General features: G+C 37.3%; 1 protein-coding gene across 4 annotated transcripts in view; it reads right to left on the bottom strand.

Annotated features, from left to right (window-relative positions):
- Positions 1 to 6826: 6826 nt before the first annotated feature.
- Positions 6827 to 21991, bottom strand: part of LOC144440939 (dynamin-1-like) — a 49270-nt gene continuing 34105 nt past the window's right edge. For 2 of the 4 annotated variants that reach the window (XM_078130412.1, XM_078130410.1), the window contains exons 16-20: positions 18872 to 19018; positions 15354 to 15410; positions 14670 to 14848; positions 11754 to 11927; positions 6827 to 10811 (exon numbers count right to left, since the gene is read on the bottom strand). In XM_078130412.1, coding sequence (XP_077986538.1) covers positions 10748 to 10811; positions 11754 to 11927; positions 14670 to 14848; positions 15354 to 15410; positions 18872 to 19018 — 621 coding nt within the window. In that variant the 3' untranslated portion in view covers positions 6827 to 10747. Of the gene's footprint in view, positions 10812 to 11753; positions 11928 to 14669; positions 14849 to 15353; positions 15411 to 18634; positions 18788 to 18871; positions 19019 to 21991 lie in introns of all 4 variants that reach the window. The other 2 variants (XM_078130411.1, XM_078130409.1) reach the window with 1 other exon arrangement.

Here is a 21991-nt window from a genome sequence, read left to right as displayed (position 1 = left end):
ACCCAAGCGGGATCGGTAGAACCCATTTTTAGTTTATTAGAGAGGACATGGAGTGGCTTTAGAGTTGGTCACCTTTAACAAATGCGTTATCCTCAGTTTGTACTGTCTGTGTTATTTATTGAGCTGAGTGATTTCATTACAAACTATGTAAAATAAAAGTCAGTGCTGTCTTATATTGTATTATAAAACATATTTGCACATCACACCGAAAGTTATCTTACCTCCCAAAAAATGTTGGCACTTAGAAGAGAGGCACCTGAGCATGAACTTAATCACGAGATTTCCCTATAATGAGATTTCTCCTTTCATTCTATCTCCCTTTTGTCAAATGTGTTGTTGTGGCAAAGGATTCACAAAAGTTCCAGCTACTTTTTAAAAGCCGGATTCTTAATGAGTCACCCTTGGGTTCATCTATTGCCTTGGGATATACGTACAGTTACGTCACATCGAAATACGCCAGTCGTCAGGCTGGTTTGACAAAAAATGTTATATGTCACACTTCATTGTATTGGTCGATAATTCTTTTTTTTGCTAGCATTGCTACGTTCCATCGTCTGGCCCGACAGAAAGTTTGACAAATATTAATATGTAGCTTGACATAGAATCTTTAGGTAGTAAAATGCTACATTATTGTCTAGCTGTGATACCATTATCTTCGGAGATTGTTACACAGTGACCGTAAATGGTTTGTTCTCTTTTCGTTTGTTTTTGGGGGAGTTTGTTTTTTTTAATTTTCTTTTCTGTACTGTTGTATGGAATGTCGGTATAACCATTAAAGTAAACATTTGCTACCTTTAGCAACTAACAGTATCATATAACCCAGGCAAAGAAATTGGCAATACTGGTAAGATTTTAGGTTTTTTCTAGCCCGACGACGCACTGCTTCGGGTTTACTGGTTTCAATTGTAAATCATTTTCTTAGACTATCGATAATCAACACAGGATACTGTACTTTACAATTATATGTCGACCATTTAGAGGCCAGGAAATCAAGATATCTAAAAGTATTCTAGTTTGACATGACCGCGTAAATATCGGCGAATCAGAAGATACAAAAAGAAAATGGTCCTAAGATATATGGGTGTTTATATAGCATTGCAGATGAATCCATTTACGTGTTGCAATTAAAGAGTTTAAGATCGTTCAGAAGGGTTTCTTCTCTTCATACTTTCTGGTTAAATCGATATGTCGTGTGCTGTCATAAACCCATGATAATGTAATAGAAATCTGATCAACTTGCTGCAAAATATAAAATTTTGGTATCATTACAGCAAACCCTACTGATATACGGTTATATAAGACCGTCTGTCAACATAGTGTGGTTGTTGAAAGACATCCACCGTCACCAATTTGCATCTTCAAAGTGATTTGCAGTGACGCATTGAAAGACTTTTAAACCGAAAGGACCAATAAACAAGGAGATTCTTTATTCTACAAGAAAAAAAAACATTACTATTGAATGTGGTAAAGACGTCATTAATAGATTCAGACACTTGGTTATTACTATAACTCGTACAAACTATTGATTACAGCCATGGGATGGTTGGTGCACACAATGCAATCAATCGTGATTTGTGTGGGAAGGTCTGCAGGAGTTGAATATACTGATACTTGGGCTATTAGAGAAGGCTGTTGTGCACGCTGGAGTTGGCCTTGAAGCTGGATAGAGGGAAAGAAAGGGAACACTGCTGTGATTCCTTGTGCAGAATGCACTGCACCATTACTACACCCATGTGAACAATAATCACACAATCATCTATTTCATGTCTATTATTAAAATCACAACTTTTTTCATCTAAAAGAACTTTGTGTTATCAGCTTTGAATCAATGTGCAAAGCAGATTACTAGTTTTGTTTGTTACACTATTCAATGCAACTTGTATCTCCAGGGAGTTCTTACAACAACTTAAACCATCTTTTAAGATGCAAAGATACATCCCCTAAATACAATGCAGTTTACATTACAACAGAATTCCAGCATCTTAAACACTAAACATGGAATTTTCCATACATTGAGTGCCAACGCCTCAAATTTAGCTGACTCATCCACCAAGCCCGGCCAACAACAAGAGATAATGTACTTGTTGTCTGCTAAATCTGGCATTATGGTGCACTAAATTGCATATATTTGATTGGTATTTATTCAAAGACACAATCTGAGCCTAACGGGGACTATGAGTTGAGTTTGAAAGTTAAGCAAAACTAAAATGTATACTAGTATATTGATATTTTTATTTGTACATCAAAACAAATATGAAGTCCTATTGATGTGTTGATATTGTAAAGTATAACAAACCCGAAAAAGACGATCATGTTGTTGACCCATTATGAGTTATTATGGTCGAATGGTTTGAGTGGCTGGTTTGGAATCTTCAAGTTTCAGGTTGTGAAGTCACGATAGTTTAATGGGTTAGAGTGATTGGTGTGTAATCTGTACATTGCTGGTTATGGAATTATGATGGTTGAATTGTAAGAGTGGCTGGCTTGTAATCTGTACATTGCTGGCTGTGGAGACATGATGGCCGAATGGTTAGAATGGTTTAGCTTGTACTCTTCAAGTTGCAGGTTGTGGCGTCATGGTGTTAAATTGAATATTAATGGTTATACTTATAAAGCGGTTGGCTTGGAATCTGCAAGTTGCAGGTTCGAGATTGGGTCACAACTTTGCCTCAATAAATCCACCTGTATAATTGGGGACCTAGTAGGATAGAGGTTGGAATGTGGGTGTTTTAATTATTGCTGTGCGTAATTGATAGTATGAAAAAAGTATATACCATGTGCCACTATAGGTCCGTGCCAGGGGTAATGATTGTGAAGCGCTTGAACTATAGATATCATACACGATGTACCTCTTAATTGGCAATTTAACTTACCAAACTATTTGAAACTTGAAACTTGCATACCTAAGATATTGCCTAATTACCGAAAATCATTAATTATGCAAATGAATCATTAAGATAGCCACATCAACAAAAACACTCTTTGTTGTTATGCACAAATTATATGAAATTATAAGCCGGCATTCTTTAGATATTGCCCAATGCATGTACCAAATAATAACGATAATGGGACGATATATAGCACGTAAGATCACGTAACGATAGCGACGAGATCTCATTCATTGTCTATGGTGTTATCGAACAGACACGGGTGGCTTGAAATTACAATAAATCACAGAAAAGTTACTTGTCTGTACATAGTAAATCAATCCATCACAACGCACAGAACGTTTGTTGCATTATTTTAATGCGATCGGTAAGATATTCTTTGCAGCATACGCAAATTAAACCCCAAAGGAGTGAGCGAAATACCAGTAGTCTAAAACGATGTATTAGCTATTGTTGAATCCCGCTATGGAATGTTATCAGGACTTGTTAGCCATCTACTAACAATAGACCGAGGTGCTGTCTTGAATGACAACACGATAAATTACACTGTCAACCGAGTACCGGTTACCGTGTCGGCCATGGTTACTATGACGTATGCAGTGACGTGAGTGATCTTTAGTCATTACAAAACATGGGGTTTCATGACGGTACGTGTGTGTGTGTGCTTTATTTCATTTGTAAATTAACGAATGTTTTAGAATGTTACGTCAAAAACTACTTATTCAAATGAATTTAAATCTGGTATGTATATTCTTTATAAAGCTGTTGCATATTCTTTAGGCTAATTCGCATAAGGCCTTAAAAACAATTTGGTTCCGTTTACCCGACCTCATCTAGTTTTTCACTGCCGACCCTAAAATCTTTTTACGTATTCGAGAAAAAAAATCGCGACAATTGTGAAGTTTCATGAGAAATAGTGGATGCAGAAACTGACATCAACTTAAAAAGACAATCTAAAACTGTTCTTCCAATCTGTAATGGCTGTACATCTGATAGGAAGAAATTTATAACACAGAGACCATTTGGAAAACAATGGAAAAATTGAACTAAACACTCGCACATGAACAAAAATATAATAATAAATAAAATAAAAAATCTACCCACTCCACCTATTCTAAAATCGGAACCACACAATAGTTTTATTAGGCCTAATGTTTAGCAAATTTGTTGGATGTATTTGTTTTATTGACAAAACATTCTCGAGATGTAAGAAACATGAGTGAAAAACTAGGAGGTAATTCATGTTATTGCCAATTTGAAAGTCAATATGTACATGTCAATAATGACCACATAAGACAAAAAGGGCAATTTGGAGTCCAAAAAATAGCTTTCCACTAATCGAGTGTGGCTCCACCGTTAATGAAGTTGAGTTTGTCTGTTCTATGTGGTACCACAGTGGAAATAAGTTTTTAACTTTTCTGTGTTATCCCAGCACAATAACGTTTATTTTGTCTGTTGTAATAACTGTTTTCTGTATAACTGTATACTGAATGTTTATTTTCTTGTGCTGAAATAAATCAAATCAAATCAAATCAAATCATCCAAGCATAATACGTTCGTCGACATTTCTGTTGATGTTGACAATTTAACTATTGTTAGTGTTACAGTACTAATACACACAATAGACTACTCTACTCTCTATTCTGAATCTATATCCATTCTGGACATTTCAAATTCTATTTGTGGAACGATATATATATACTCGGTGAGTATCAATCTGCTAAGACAGTGCTCTATACCGCAGTGGCAGAGCGCAAGAGTTTTGATAGTTTTGATAGTTCTGGAACTCTTTCTTGGTTGTTCACAACACTACTCAACACAACGCAACACCACCCACACCACCCCAGGGCATCCAACACATCACGCTACGCCATAACACAACATATCGCAAAACAAAACAAAATAATACAAAACACTTCATGTGTCATCTGTTACATACACATGGTTATTTGATGTAAGGATTACATGTTTACACATTTTAACTGGGGGGGGGGGGGGAGGGGGTCGTTGTATAATTCCAAGGTTGTCTACTTTCGTTTCTTTGTATTGGTTGCCATGATACCAACCATGCACGCAGTGTACACGTGGTTTGAAAGACGAGTACACGTGCGTGTACATGGTCTCAAAACCAGGGGACCGTCCTGATTCTCAATGAATGTATGGCAACTATGGGACAGCAGGTTCGTAAATCGTCAACAGGTATGTTCTATACAATTTCAAAGCATTTATCCCCCGAAATCGGTGAATTACGTGGATGTAACAAACTATGGCTTTCGAGAGAAAATAAATTCGTAACCGTGAAGAAATGTTTGTGTAGTTTTATTAATTGTAAATATGAGACAGTAAGCAGCAGGGTCGTAAATCTTTACCTAATTATATTTTCTATGGACAATCGTTGCCGCGGTGGTGCACGTGACATGGACGGTGCGCTGTCCCCCTGGAAGATATTTAGACAACCTGTGTTATAACTTCCAAAATAAATTCATTTATAGCATTCATATAGGAGGAAATAGCTTTCCATGGCTTGAATTATAAGTGTAGTTTTCGTGGTCTGAGGTGTAGTATAGGTTTTTTTTCTCATGTAATTTGAACTGAAACGTACACACTTGTATTCCCGGAAAACGTAGTGAATAAACTCGGTATAATATAACTTCAAGCAACTGTGGAAAAGGAACCCAGTGTCTATTGTTATAAGGCTATCCTTACTCGGTGTCAAATCTTAATTTGCCATCTAAATCGTCAATACTGGTATGCTATCTCTGTATTACATGGAAAGACGTGCTCCATTTTGGAATATATTAGTATGTGTCAGACTACCTGGAAAGTGACCCGGAACATACTGGAAATTCCGACTGAAGTTTATGTGTGTGTTACTAATACTAGATAAATTCAAGGCTAAAGTCAATAATTAATGTTACATTAACAAATGCAATAAGTAATGTAAAGTGATTCGATAATACAATGCATACGGCCCTGGATAATCCCCTCTGCAGTCACAAATCATACAATACGCTTGAGGATGTTATATTGCAAGTGCAAGTCCTCCTCAAAAGGTCGTTCAACTCGACGGGTTCGTTCACCTCGTATTGTTTGTAGGTAGGTAGGTAGTGGGCGTAGGTAGGTAGGCTGGTAGGCAGGCAGGCAGCCTGGGGTGGGTATATAGGTTTGTAGATAGATAGACAGACATAAAAGTTGGTGGGTGGGTCACAGACACTTGTGTGTTGAGATATGTTTCAGAATACAATAAAAGAGTGAATATATAATATGTGACGTGAAATGGTAAAATAACAGGGTTTCAAGGGTCGCGTAATTAACTCCACACAATATTAATGTATATTTCGCGGTGTGGACTTGAACGATCTTAGCAACCCTAGCTTCATATTCCCTGTGGGAAGGGACATTTTCAAGAGGAGAGAGAGAGAGAGAGAGAGAGAGAGAGAGAGAGAGAGAGAGAGAGAGAGAGAGAGAGAGAGAGAGAGAGAGAGAGAGAGAGAGAGAGAGAGAGAGAGAGAGAGAGAGAGAGAGAGAGAGAGAGAGAGAGAGAGAGAGATGGACGGTAGTTTTTATTAGTTGTGGTCGATGGGACAAAAACGACATTCTTAATGATTGTGAATACTTACTCAAGAGGAAAAATCAGACCACTCTCGTCTGGGTGCATGGTCTCGTAATAGAGCCTCCAGCGGCGGGAGTCTGGGTAACTGAGACTATGAGATGTGGAGTGATAGATTTTGACAATGGCATCTGACATTTATTGAAGGTTTGGTTGAAACTGGTCTGTGCGTGCTTGAGATACATGTGGCCATGGAAAGGTGGGACCCAATATAGTAGCCCCCTTGGGCGTTGCCTTTTGATGGCTAATTGGTGGCTAAGAATGATGAACCAATTGAAATCCAAATTAATTGCCAAGCCAAGAAAAACATACATTTTACAGTCAGAAGTGTATTTGACATTGATTTATTGCTGTCAGTAGAAGTCTTACAATATTCACAGTTTTAACAAATACATCACAACTTTTCTCAGTATATCTTGTCTTGTCCGATTCTAATCTTATCAATGGAAAAATAAAGTGACTCCCACACACGTGGACAATCATGGAAGTTTGTAGGATCAATTCATACATACTTGGTTCAAAATGTTGGGTTCTTTTCAAATAAAAACAACCCGCTGATTAGCCTAATGAGACACTGTATTATTACTTTGTCATTTGTGTTTTCCCTTGTGTAAAGAAATGCTTTGTGTTTGCCTGCCAGAAACTCTTTTACATAACCATGTTAATTAGAGGCATGCTAAGGAGTCACTCAGTGAACAATACAGGCATACTACGGAACAAACCAGTAAACCTTGGATGCATACTTGGGAGTCACTCAGTGAACGTAACAAACATACTAGGGAACTGATCAGTAAATATTAGAGCCAGTAGAGGCATGCTAGAAAAGAGAACATTACTAGCATACTAGGGAGTTGATCAGAACTGAGAACATTACTAGCATACTAGGGAGTTGATCGGAACTGACAACATTACAAGCATACTAGGGAGTTGATCAGAACTGACAACATTACAAGCATACTAGGGAGTTGAACAATAAATATTAGAATCATGCTACGGATCCTGTTCACTGATGACAACGTCCTGGGTATCCCTATGTTGTTGATAATGTATGATGAATTTGTGCGGAGTCAAGATGTCCGGCTACATTCTATTGGCTAAAAGTAGTGATCTTGTCCCAAGCCATGATATCAGGCTATAGTCTATTGGCTGAAACTAGTGATCTTGTCCCAAGTCAGGATGTTAGGCTATAGTCTATTGGCTAAAAGTATTGATTTTGTTCCAAGTCAGGATGTCAGGCTATAGTCTATTGGCTAAAACTATTGATCTTGTCCCAAGTCGGGATGTCAGGCTATAGTCTATTGGCTAAAACTATTGACCGTGTCCCAAGTCAGGATGTCAGGCTATAGTCTATTGGCTGAAACTATTGATCTTGTCCCAAATCAGGATATCAGGCTACAAGCTACTGGCTGGTATACTGGTATACATCAGTGAATTCACTCCCCCACCCCCACCCCCTGTCAGGATGTCAGGCTATAGTCTACTGGTTGAAATCAGTTAATTTGTTATGCATCAGCTACAATACATTATACACACAGTATTCTCCATATACACACAGTATATTATCGGGTCTTGCTATAGACTGTAAGATATGTTGTGTCATTGCACCCTCACTTGCCTCCTCTCAATTGACCAATGTGTGAGGGCGCCCTGTCATGACATACCTTACAAACTATAGTAGTCTTGCTTGTAACACATAAATACCACAAACATTTTGACTGTGACACTCATTAATTAGTGACTTCATAAACCTTACCAGAGGCCACTATTCAACACGAGTAAATACTTCATTTTTCAAACACTCACTTTTCAAATTTTTGAACAACACCAAGCACTCAAACATCAACACGCAGACAAACCTGTACACACACTAAGTACACAGTATGAAGGTATGTGGTGGACCAACTTATGGATTCTTGCAACCAGCACGAATGGGGAGGGGAAACTGGGGGAGGGGGAAGGGCTGTTTTATGTAAAACACATAGGAACAACATTTTGCTGGGATATCAGATACCATATTTGCTATCAATAAACCAACTCAACAATTGCTATGTCTGGTGTTATAGTATGTTCTTAGTTTAAGTTAGCAGAATTGTCCAAGAGGTAGAAAGGTTTGAAAAACCCATGTCATCCCTACATGACATGAAACATGCCTACATGGAATGGTACATCCCTATATTGAATAGCATATCCCTACACATAACGAACCATCCCTACATAAAATGGACCGTCCTTACAAGGAAGAACACATCCCTTCCCAGAATGGAACAATGCTACATAAAATGGATCATCCCTACATAGAAAGGGAATCCCTACACAGAATAGAACATTCCTATCATGTTTTTACTAAAAATTAAAATTAAAAGCATAGATGATATAATGTATACAATTTACTATCTGTTACAACCACACTTTTGGGGAAATAAAATAGTCTAGTTTTAAAATTCAACATTTTGACAAGTGTGGATTCTTAAATGTTTTTCTTTAAAACATTGTTTATTCCAAAATATGATGGATTTTACACAGAAATTATTGAATTCGTTGGTTTACAAGAATCCTACGGCTATTATTATGACAAAGTCTCTATTTCTATATTTATCACCATGGAGAATTTGAAGGTGTAAGAGAATAATGGAGCAGAAGTGGAGAATAATTTGTCATTTTATCCTTGTTACCATGACTACAGATGTTGCATCTTTGTCAAATCCATCACGATTAACCTTCATCATACCACAATTTAGTTTTTTATTTTCATTTCCATCACCCCTACAAACATGTTGTAATTACAGATTTATCTAAAAACCATCACCATTTTCACTGTTATGCGCTAAAAACACAGACCCTGTAAACAGTGAAGACTAACTAAAATCATAAGTACTATTTGAGTGTTATATCACAATTGACCTGCTAATAAATATCGCCCTCTAGCGTTAAAGTATTGCACTAGAATAAATTGAAAAGGTCTGCTTACAACAAATGATTAAACGAGTCTCAAATTCAGCCTTACACTGTGTATACATATCAAATGATTCTTTGCAATGATTTAAATGATAAAATACAAGAGAAAACACCTAACATGAATTTCCCTCTCCATACAACTTTCTTATTAACATCACTAGAGGGCGCTATTTACCGGGTGGGACAGTTCAATACTAGTTACAGCATAGACCCTCTGGAGGGTCTATAGTTAGTCATGTTTCTTATATTATCACACTACTTTGTCCTATCAAAACGGGCACGTCAGATATCACATTGTAATATTGCCCATTATTTCATCCTGTCATCCCTGCAAATTTACTAATTTCTTACAACCTATTAATTCACACTAGTACTGGATCAAACCAAGTGAGATACATAACAGGGTGAGCCAACATTGAAATGAGGGTGAATTTACTGCTGTCACACTATCATTTATATGCATACTCATTTTAATACTCCTACAATTCTGTGAATATGGTATGATCTCAGTTCACACCAGGATTGGATCAAACCAGGATGGATACATAATAGGAGTGGCTGACTATAATCTGAGGGTGAGTTAACACAACAGCCATAAACATGCATTTTAGTATCTATTCTCCCTACAATTCCACTTACATGGTACAATCTCAATCACTGAAAGTGGAAGAATGCATTTCAGTAGAGGAGCCAAACTCTATAAATTCACACTGATTTACACAACAGCAATTTACACGCATTTAGACAGCTTACTGTCCCTACAAGTCTACATTTTTTGGTATGACCTCAGGTGATATTAGTTGTGGAACAAACCAAGTGATACATACAATAGGGTAAGCCAACATGCATGAGGGTGAATCTAGTGCTTGTAGTAAGCATTTACACACCTTAACATCCCTACCGTTATACTTATTTGGTGTATTTTCCAATCATCACCACTGGTAATATTTGATTATCCAAAACAGGGCAAGATATCACCAGGTTGACATTACATAGGCGAGGGAGTACATTTCTCCTTCAAATACATTAACGTTTGTCCAAATCTTACAAATTTTTCTATTACTTTTAAATCATTTACACAATTTGGTTACCATAACTACCACACTGGGATTACGTTTCCAATCTTGTACAACTTTCAAAATTATTTCTTAAGAAAACGAAAAGAAACATCTGAATATAGACAGACTTCAAATTTGTACATTTGATAAAATCTAGTTGTTGTTTTTTTTGTCTTAGAATTCCCTACAAAATAATGTTCACAAATAGAATTCATTCACATCAAGTGAGATACTGTTCACGTTGGTCTGGCTGGGACTGCAGGACGTCCAGGAATGGGTGGAGCTGACCTATCAGGACGTCTGTTGAAAAAAGATCAAATTATTAACATTACTGTTTTGTTACAGGAAATGTCATTATTTACGAATACCGATTGATAAGGATAAAGGTTATATGACAAAAGTCAAGTGTCTTGGTGTGTCAGTAGCACTCATTCAAATCATTATCATATTATGATGTCATCATATTTATGATTGGTGATCTCAGTCTGGTGATCACCACCATGTGTGGATCATATGACCATCAAATGTTGGTCATACTGGAATCTGAAAGAAATTGACACCGTAAAAGTTTCATTTTTTTCCACTGGTTTTGTTTCTATAAAATTTAAAGAGACCACTTGACATACATTTGTACCTTATAGTTTCTGACATTGTGCCAGGTTTGGTTGTAATTGAGTTGTGGGTGTTAATGATATGGCTGTCCATGGACAAAGGCATACACCAACGAAAACACACGTACACACACACACATACATACATACATACATACATACATACATACATACATACATACATACATACATACATACATACATACATACATACATACATACATACATACATACATACATACGTACGTACGTACGTACGTACGTACATACATACATACATACATACATACATACATACACATACATACACACACACATACATACATACATACATACATACATACATACATACATACATACACACACATACACATGCACACACACATACATACATACACACATACACACACATACATACATACATACATACACAGGCACACACACATACATGCATACATACACACACACATACATACACATGCACACACAATAACCACACACACACACACACACACACACACACACACACACACACACACACACACTAACACTAACACTAACACTAACAGACAGTCCATTCCTATAGCCCCTCCTGGGCTGTACCCACTCTTGGTGGCTTTTCCATACATACCTAGGGATAGATGGAACACCACCTGTAGGACCTGGTCGGGATGGAACATCTGGTCTTGAAGGTACCAGTGGGACACTGCTAGGTCTTGATGCATGTACTGGACCACTATTGTAACTATTCATAGAGGAACCAATAGGTCTGGGTGGTGGTCTTGAAGGTACAGGCGATGGCGGTCTGAAAGTTAACCATACAACATGCATATTACACTTACTGACATGGTGGGATGAAAGTGAAAGACAAAACATTAACTGAAATTCAAGACATTTTGCATGCCATACTTGAGCATGCATTGCTATTCAACACAATATCTTTTGCTACATCTGTACATGAATGTCATGAGGACCAATTATAATTTGAAACGATATTTTCCACCTTTGATTTGCACACTCTTGCAGTGTTCTCCCCAGGATTTTGTCACAAGAGGGGGGAATTGTTGCTGAGCGGAGCGAAGCACTGCGTGCGCTTTACGCACGCTGGGGGGTGGTCAGGAGGGGGGTGTCCCCCCTCCTGCCTAGTAACTTTTGCAATTTGCATCTTGTAATGGTGGCTTTTGGTGGCACTTTATTTAGCCATTTTACCCCACTTTAATCATGTGAATTTCAACACAACTGAAGTGTCAAAGTGAGTTTTGATATCTTAATGTTTAAATAGTGACAGAATTTAGCCAAATTTACCTGTGTCAAAAAAATAGTTTTTTAATAGTTTGTCCTAAATAGTTACTCAAATAGCTCATTTTAACACAAATGCTGAAAGAGTGTAACAAAACAAAATCTTCAACTTTCTGTAAAAAATTGCAGCAAATTTCAAGATGTTTCAGGACAGTTGTAGTGTTTACTACAAAATGAAATCCATTTTCAAGAGCTTCATTGCATCATCACCATACCACTACCAAAACAAACAAAAGTCAAACACATAAGGGTGAAGATAACTTTGCCTTTATGCATAACAGCTGAGTAACTTGTCTCACTTCTGTGAGAATTCTCCTGTGTTTGTAATTTCCCCATTGGTGACTGCTTGTTCAAAGTAAACAGTGTCAGATTTGGTCCATCTATTGATATTCCCATAGTGATTCAATTCGTCTAAATGTACTCTTTTCTAGTTGACTTCTCATTAAATTTATCATTTAATTCCCGGACTTGAGAACTGCTCAGAATGACGGACCAGTATTTGCGGTGACGCAAAACCATGCGTATTATACCGTACGCAATGGAAATTAATTTTTTATGCATATTTGATCGAACGATCCGTATCCTATACGCAACGAATTTTGTTACATTTGCCATACCCCTCGACTGACGATCGTACTATACTGAGTGAGAGTCGATTGTTTTTATTTTGATACATAATACTATTATAGACCACTAACGAACTTGTACCCTGGCCCTGTTACAGTCAATGTAAAAAAGACGCAACACTAATGTTGCAATTTTTGTTGCCATTGTTGTGTCTAACTGGAAAATTAATAGTACATGCCAAACACAGCTGCACATGTTCAAATGGACACTCAATACGTCACGCTCCCACGTCAAAAAAAAATCACACTGTAAGACATGCCTAGTTCTCTTCAGCATGTTCAGTTTTTTTTACGAAAACAAAAATAGTCGGTGACAATACGGCATGGCAGTTTCAGTTAGCACAGGTCTTTTTTGAAAGAAGGCGAAACCGCTTCGTGTCACTATGGGTGGTAATGAAGTCAATCAAAAGAAAATGAAATAAAACGAATCGGAATACACAGTTTTCAAGTGGGACAGGTATCCGACAAAACTTTCTGCTACGACGACTCACTAAGATTTTGAAAGGTCAAAGATTGTACTATGACGACACATGCAACGTCCGAACTATTAAACTAAAGGGAAGGGACAGAGGGGAACTTAGCGTTCAACTTCAATACTGACGTAGCCATGGAAAATCTTACTTGCGTGTTTTTATATTAAGAGAAGCAATTCATAGACACAGCGACTCTGAAAACCATAGATTTTGTAGTACATTTAGTGTACACGTAAAAACAGACCGTTCCGAGACTTTTGTCACGGCCCACCTATCCATGAACAATGGAATCGCCCACATTGACACCACGTGTTTATCTGTGTTGAGGCCATCGCATCTCACCCGATATCTCCGTAAGTTCGATCGTGGTTCGATGGGTACGAAAATATTAGCCCATTTTCGTTTCGATTACAATTCAATAAATAGTTAAGGAACTAGAATGTACCATTTTGTTCATTTTAGTGACATATTATTTAGTATCATCTAAGTAGTGTCGGTGAACAACACAAGCCTTTCAAAGTTTCGCATTTCATTTTGTTTTTGTACCGTAAACTCGAGAAAGTGTGTGTTTACATGCAAACAATCCCACGATCTGAGTTCAAGTTCGCCCTGAAAAGGACCGACGTGTAAAATATTCCGTGTACCTCCTGATCTGCATTGAGCTAAATGACGGAGGAAAGACATGTTGACTGTTTGAAAGCTATAGAATGAATGACAAGTTTGATGAAAGTATGCGTGAATGTGATTCGCACGAAGTTTGACATCAGTGACAGTAGCCTCTTTACCGAGATATTTGACTTTCCAAAATGGCGACCATGAGATCGTAGCGAAACCGCGAGAGAAGTAAATCGTTTTGCCCCGTTTGTTGAAAAAATATTCAATTCATTTTTTTTTCGTCAAAACTTACAAGGGGGCGCCAAGAATTTACAAGAGGGCGCAGCGCCCCTGTTACCTTGTTCAGGGAGAACACTGTCTTGTACGAGGCTGGTGATATAATGTACACACACAGATAGTCTGCAATTAGCAAGCTTAATAGGTAACACGCTGTACAGAATGTTCATTCAGCATTCTATTCCAAAAGTTGTTCTGGATTCATGTACTAGCACCCTCTATGGAATAAGGGGAATAATGACTTCACGAAAAACTTACGAGGATCCTCTAGCCTCAGTATTTAGCCAATCACTGGTCACTGGTGGCGGTACAGGCGTTGATATTGTAGTAGTATTGATATCGCCAATGATATTGAGAGCCTCTTTACTGGCATGATACATCTTCAACATTTCATCTCGTCTCTGGACCTCCTCTGCTGACTCCTCCATTAAAGTGGACTACCAAATGATAGCATACAAAGATCTGTCAATCTAAACCTGGGATTACGTCATTCAACTCATGGAAATTGTGTTATTTTGCAAATGATTGCATCACCTTAAAAGAAGACATGAATGAAGCTTTCCTTGTACACAATATTCAATATAGTCCTGTCTTATTGCTTCATTATCATATCTTGTATAATTTATTTTCTTCTCTTGCTTATTGGTGCTTTATTAGCAGATCTCATTTACAACAATATCTGAATAAAGCAAGACAATACATTACTTTAAGTTTAGGTCACATTTTTTTCAGAAAAATATCCGTGAATATAATTAAGTTTTTGCAAACATGATGATAAATGAAAAATGGGGGAGGGGGAAATAATGATGATTTCCAATATTTTGATTCATATTTCAAGAGTTGATAGGATGCAGGGTATAATTCCCTTATTTTTTGTTTGAATGCTTTCAACTTGGCTTGTGTGGTATTATTGGTATAATATGAATTCAATAAATGACTTACCTGATCACCACTGGAGTAAAGATGTGCCAATAGCTCAGATGTGATAAACTCTTTTGTCTGCAGATAAGAAGAGTCAATTTTAGGGGTTTATGTACTACATGTGTTATCAATCTCAGATACTATAAACTAGAGTATGCACTATAAATCCTTGTCATAAACTAGTGTATGTACTATAAATCCTTGTCATAGATTAGTGTATCTACAATACTGAGCAGGGGTATTGTTGGGGGGGGGGGGATTTTCCAATTCGGCCAATTGGATCAAAAAAATATAAAATATTAGTGGAGTCATGTTCAAAAAACAGTTCTATATGATTTTTTTCACTGTCAATGATGCTTGTTAATTTGACAAGGAATGCAGTCATAAACCAGTGACACATTAACTGAAATTTCTGTTTTTGAACACCTACTGTGCCTGCAACAAATATTATAAAAGTACATCTATTATACAAATGTATCCCTTCTAATCTTTTGGGTATAAATTTATTTTGAATGTGAGTAAATAAATAACGGATGAGTTGGGGCAGGGCGTTAAATTTAGTCCTGTTTTCTCAACTTGGAGTTGTTGTGTCCACACAAATAATCCCCTGACAGAAAGATGATTAATCTACGAAAAACAACACTTGTTAAAAACAAAAGTACTGGACTCATGCCTGTGTGAGGGCGCTTGTGCAGCTCAGCAGAATATGTGACATATCAATATTACTAGAGCATGCTGCCATTCAGGACACTGCCCTTGTAATAAAAGCCAAAACATTAAAACTAAATCACATAGACAAGTTAGAAACAACAAACAGATCAGGTAAAACAAAAACAAACAGTGGTTAGAATAAAAGTAGAAAAGAGAAAATGTAATTTATCCTCTAAAATCAAAAAGAGAAAACAAAAACGTAGTGAAAATGATTTGGGTATAAATAAGTATTGTCATGTTATCTGAATAGTGTTAGTAAAACTGAACAAAGGATAAAGTGTTAGAAAACAAAAAACGCTGCATGCAAGATTGACTCTCAGTAAATTACTGGGAAATAAAACAGTGAGGATACATAAAATCAAAAACAAAACATGGAGAATCTGATGAAAATCTGATCAAGGAAAAGACTTTATCTACATTATTTGCAATATTTGTCTATCGAGAAGGTAGTTCCCTAATATATTTTAAAGATTAAGAAAAATGAACATAAAGGACAAGTATACAGTAGGCGTAAAATACAATAAATGAAGCAGACTGGGCATCTCAAGAAAAATCTGTCAAAATGACACTTATACCGTGGGATATTATAATATTCATGAGGGACCATATCACCTCAACCGCCTTCTCCTTGTTCAGAATTTAATCATTAACATAGGGTAAATTATAGACAACATATTGGGGAAAGTAACTATGTCTATACAAAGGAATACATGTGTTAATCACACAACTAATGAACTGTGTTTTAATGACCATAGTTTTAGGGAAGATTTCTGAGTGAGGAGGATTTGCAGGACACAATAATGCTATAATACTATCATGATACAAAGTTAACTGCCGACATCAGACTGTGAACAAACTGAACCTGTTACAAACAGGGAAAGTAAACAATTGAATTCACTTGGCTCAGCATGTTAGAAGTGCAGAGACTTGTATTACACACCATGGTTTGATAAGAACAATTTTATGGCCTCTTTATATGTACATGAAATGCCAGGAGAACTCGAAATTTGTTTGTGAATGTGAATTACTAAGCAAAGGCACTAGAAAACTGTTCTTATCAAAGTTATACAAGTCTCTACTTTTAACATGCTGTGCCATGTGTTATTAATTCAATTCAATTTGTTTATGACAGGTTGTGTTTGTCCATGGTCTGATGTCAGCAGCTGTAGAATTGAATGAAACGGATCCTAATTGTTTAACACATGTACACACAAGGAGAAAGTTTTAAGGCTGTTCATATAATTTGTAGTTATTCTCTTATATATAGACTCTACAATATGAAATGTTAGGTTTGACACATGCATGCACACAGAAAGTTTAAGGAGGAGAAAATAACATAAAATTTGTAGTTATTCTCTCATATAAAAGAGTCTACAATATGAAATGTTAGGTAGCTGTAAACCATACACGATGGTGAAATCCTGTTCTCACATTCACTATAACTCATGATATAATTAACATATGAGAAAAAAGTATCAACAATAGAAGAAATACTGTCATGGAATATGGGAAACATAGAGTCTGACACAAAATAGAGATCATACACACTCCACTGTACCAACATTGGTGGAGGGTCTATGGACAGACTAAGGTAATGGAATCAAACACAGAAGGACAGACACAATAGCTGTGTTTACATCTAGGTGCCTACTTCAGTAGACTCAAAGATCCACAATTGTAGGCAACCCCTTATGTACTGGCAACAGATTTTAGTCTTAGCTAAAGCAGACAGTGACTAAAATTGCCACACAAAGAGAGTGACACTACCACTACCAGACAGAAACAAACAAGGCAAGACAGACAGTGACACAGGCCATAGACCCTCCACCAATACTATGCACAGCCAGACAGAAACAAACAAAGCAAGACAGACAGTGACACAGCCAGACAGAAACAAACACAGCAAGACAGAGTGACAGACAGAAACAAACAAACATAACCAGATAGATGGTGATACAGCATGACATAAAATAAACATTATCAAGATAATGTTAGATAGAAAGTATCACAGCCAGAACAGAAAGTAGTACAACCACACAATGAAAAGAGATAGTTCCAAGAGGTGGTGGTCTTCAGAATTCCTGCATGTAAAATGATTTTTCAGTCATTACAATGAAAGAATGCAGTTAGTATCTGGGATTGTATAGTGTCATTAAGTCACTTGAAGCTTCTTATACATGCAGTCTTGTGTTTTGTTAATGGTGGCGTGTTTGAAAATCTACCTGAGTAACGGTGGTATTAGAAAGTAAAATATACCTGAGACCCAACTCATTCTACTACCATCACATTCACAAACATTTTGATTTCTCCCCTATCCCATAAATGTCTTTTTATTCTTTAAATTTCACATATTTAAGATAAATTCGAACTTTGTTATTGCACATTATTTTACATTTACTACATCTACATAAATTCACATATACACTAATGCTCTACAGGCCTTTAGCATGGGAATTTCTGTATCACTGTATTACTACAGCAGTAAGCTTCAAATGTCGTAATTGACACTGTGCAAGCCACTATGAATGGGGTGCATTTCATCAGATCAGATCAGAAATCAGAGAAAATCGTCTGACTTGGATAGGACTTACGTCGTTGATCATCAGGAACATTGACATTTTGGGTACAATATCTCGAATCTGTTTACTAACAATACCATTGTAGGAGTCAACCAAATTACGAACAGTCTCGACTTGCCGTTCCAACATAGGGTCCAATGAACCTATACTTAAATGAGGTCCTCGCTAGTAAACAATATAAAAAAAATAAAAGAAAAAAAAGATGATTACTATCTAAACAACTAGCAATGCAATTGAAACAAAACTTACATCATTGATAGTTAGATGCATACTGGTTTTGGGTACCAGATCCCTTATTTGACTGCTAATAATACCCATGTAGGAATCAACCAGGTTTCGAATTGTCTCCACTTGGCGCTCCAGTTGTGGATCCATTGAGCCCAGAGTCTCCGGAGGCTATGCGTTATGTAGGAATTAAAAAACATACATGTCATTTCAAGTACTGAATACATATCAGTGCAATCTCCGTAAGACTTACAAATGTAAGTAATTGGATGTAAAGACAAAGTAAGATAAAATGTCACTGGTCAAGAGAAGTCAATGAAAAGTTGGCATTTTGGGATCAGCACTTTAATTGATGTCTAGCTATATAAACTACTTGTATCTATCAGTACCATTGAGAGTCACATATAAATGATTAGCATATACTAGTTAGATCTACCCATGTTGAAAAGACACTCTAGTACAGGTTAGCTATAAACATACTATTGTGACTTCATTCTCTGGCAATGTTTTTTTCCAGTCTACAAGTAACTCAAGACAGAGATCCGATAGAGCCAGTGAAGCAGGCAGAAACTATATCAACAATTCTCAATTCTGAGTTGTATTTAAGTCATTTGATGGCAAGTACCACTGCTGTAGTGATAGCAACATTAAATGAAATAAGGGAAATGTACTAACAGTGCTATAAAGGTGAATACTATAGGATCAGTGTTTTATTTAAGGGCGGTAAGTAGGTAAAATCTACCGGGGTTCCCACATCATTTTACCGGGGTTCCCCACCAAAATTATGATACATTGCATGGGAAGCACTACCAGTTTTACCTCTTTCCCCCTTTCTGTTACCGGGGTTCCCAAACCTTAGCAAAAACACTGAGGATTGTATGATCCAATGACCAGAAGATTAAACATTGGCTAAACTAAAGTTATCAGTATATTTTCCTCTAGTCTTACATATCTTATTCATAATTATAACACATTTGATTACACAGCTTTCCTCGGTGAGAAATCCTTGGAAAGCTGTTCACCATGGATAACAAGAGACCCCTATCTCAGAGGAAGAGTGGTCTACACTTACTATCTGTGTCTTTAGCAGCCAACCAACCTCACTACTCACTCTAATGTACATATAAACTATTTGTATTGTTAAGCGTTTCATTTACACTGAACAAACTAAGGAACCAAGTGAGGTGTTATGGGAGAATAAAGGACTCTAGTAGGTTCCCTTTCTGTCTGAGACCAGATATATCACATTATTTACTGCACAAAAATGAAGTGGAAGTTAGACATTTGGTTAACACAAGATATTTTGCTGCAAAGGAAGACATGTTAATGCCCAAATATAGTGCAAGATATATTCATTTAGTACATCTATCGGTAATTACCATATCAACATATTTATTTGTAACAATCTGACAGAAATGCAAAGCTTTGTCAGAAGTACTTAGTTATCTCATAGACCAGGGAGTGGAGGGTCTATGGTTATCTGTAGTGTATTGTATATCAAAGTAAGTACTTATCAAAAGTTCCCCATACTAGGCAGCCAGGGAAACAACATTGGAGGTTGACACAAACTTGATTTCTATTTGATATGGTATTATTGCATCTACAGAATAATGTCTGCTGGTTGTGTAGGCACTTACATAGACTGTCGACAGTCGCTCGCGCCTTTTTCCCTACGTTTTATCTAAACTCCGGTCCGGCGCAACACTAGTAATAGTATAATCGCAAACTGATATCGAGGGCCGTATTGCGAAGGCCCAAGCGACTGTTGTCCCTTGCCGCGCCCTCATGCGATAACAATAGGAACATTCAGTTTGTAGACTATTGACATTTAGGTCATAGTTCACAAAGCTTGTCAATCAAAATGAACATGGCGTAGTAACCAAGCGAGTCAACACATCGAGACGCATTGGAAAAACTTTGATACTCGCACTTGAAAGACTTTCAGAGAAGAATTATAGATACCTATGTCTCTGGGAAAGATGTTTTCGTTAGTGTACTGACAGGAAGTGACAAGTCCATAGCCTATGAAGCCCGGGCTATGAAGTCGCAGGCCTGTGGGTTATACTTCCATGCTCCGATCGTTCTCGCGATACAGCTAACAACATCTAGTCTGCAATTGTCCCAGTAGTATCCTCATTGATACAATGATAGCTCTAATATAATCCCGTATATAAACGGCGAAGGCCCTTTTATTTGTGGTAATTTTGCTAAACAATAGGGAAGTGGTAACAACCTAGCGGCCGACCCAAAGGTTCACCCCCCCCCCCCCCACATCAACAACAAAAATCACATAAAAAGAAAACATCAAGGAAAAGACACAACAAACTGTCATATCATATAGCATCGTGATAAAGATTACGTAAATTGACTCCTCAATCGGTATCTGAAATAATGGGGTACAATAGCGTTAGGTATATATAGACTCAGTACTCTGTGGAGGCACTAGTTGAAGACGTGTCGGATCGGAGCACGATCTCCGTGCCGTGGTAAATATGGAGGCACTTTTCTGTTTCAGGTAGAACGTCTACCATTTGCACATTATCTGCGCCTCACTATCAAACATTTTATACATGAATATTATTACTATATAATATGCTAGCTGCAGTCGAGGGAAGGTAAAAAAGGTGTCCAAAACATCTGTTGCTTGACTGGAGTGTCGGTCGGAGTTGGTACAATAAGTCGACTTCCGTAGCACTCTCTTGCTCCAGTACCACAGCAACAGCTAGCTGCATGCTAAACAAGGCAATAGACTAGTGAGCATGACAATGTATCAGGCGTCGAGTTTGTCAACGACGTCATTTGCGAATGTTATAAAAACGCGCGGTTTCAAGCTTTAACAAAGAAAGATAGGAAAGGAAAAAGTACTTGATTATGACCATCAAAATGCATTTACGAGGTCAAATTTGCGCTGCAGTTTACGTGTGTTGCACGTTGAGTAACCTTACATTGAACTGTATGCAAATTATACGATAGAGTACCGCCCCATTAAATGACGTCACATCATGAATAAGTAATAGCAAGGGAGATGCGGCAAGGGACAACAGTCGCTCGGGCCTTCGGCCCTCGACCTCGGGCCTTCGGCCCTCAATTTGCGATTAGACTAGTGTTGCGCGGGATCGGAGTTTAGATAAAACTTTGGGCAAA

Source organism: Glandiceps talaboti, chromosome 10, assembly GCF_964340395.1.
Source record: "Glandiceps talaboti chromosome 10, keGlaTala1.1, whole genome shotgun sequence".
In the NCBI taxonomy this organism is placed as follows: domain Eukaryota; kingdom Metazoa; phylum Hemichordata; class Enteropneusta; family Spengelidae; genus Glandiceps; species Glandiceps talaboti.
The sequence above is the reverse complement of the archived record's forward strand: the minus strand, read 5'-3'. Positions and strand labels throughout refer to the sequence as shown.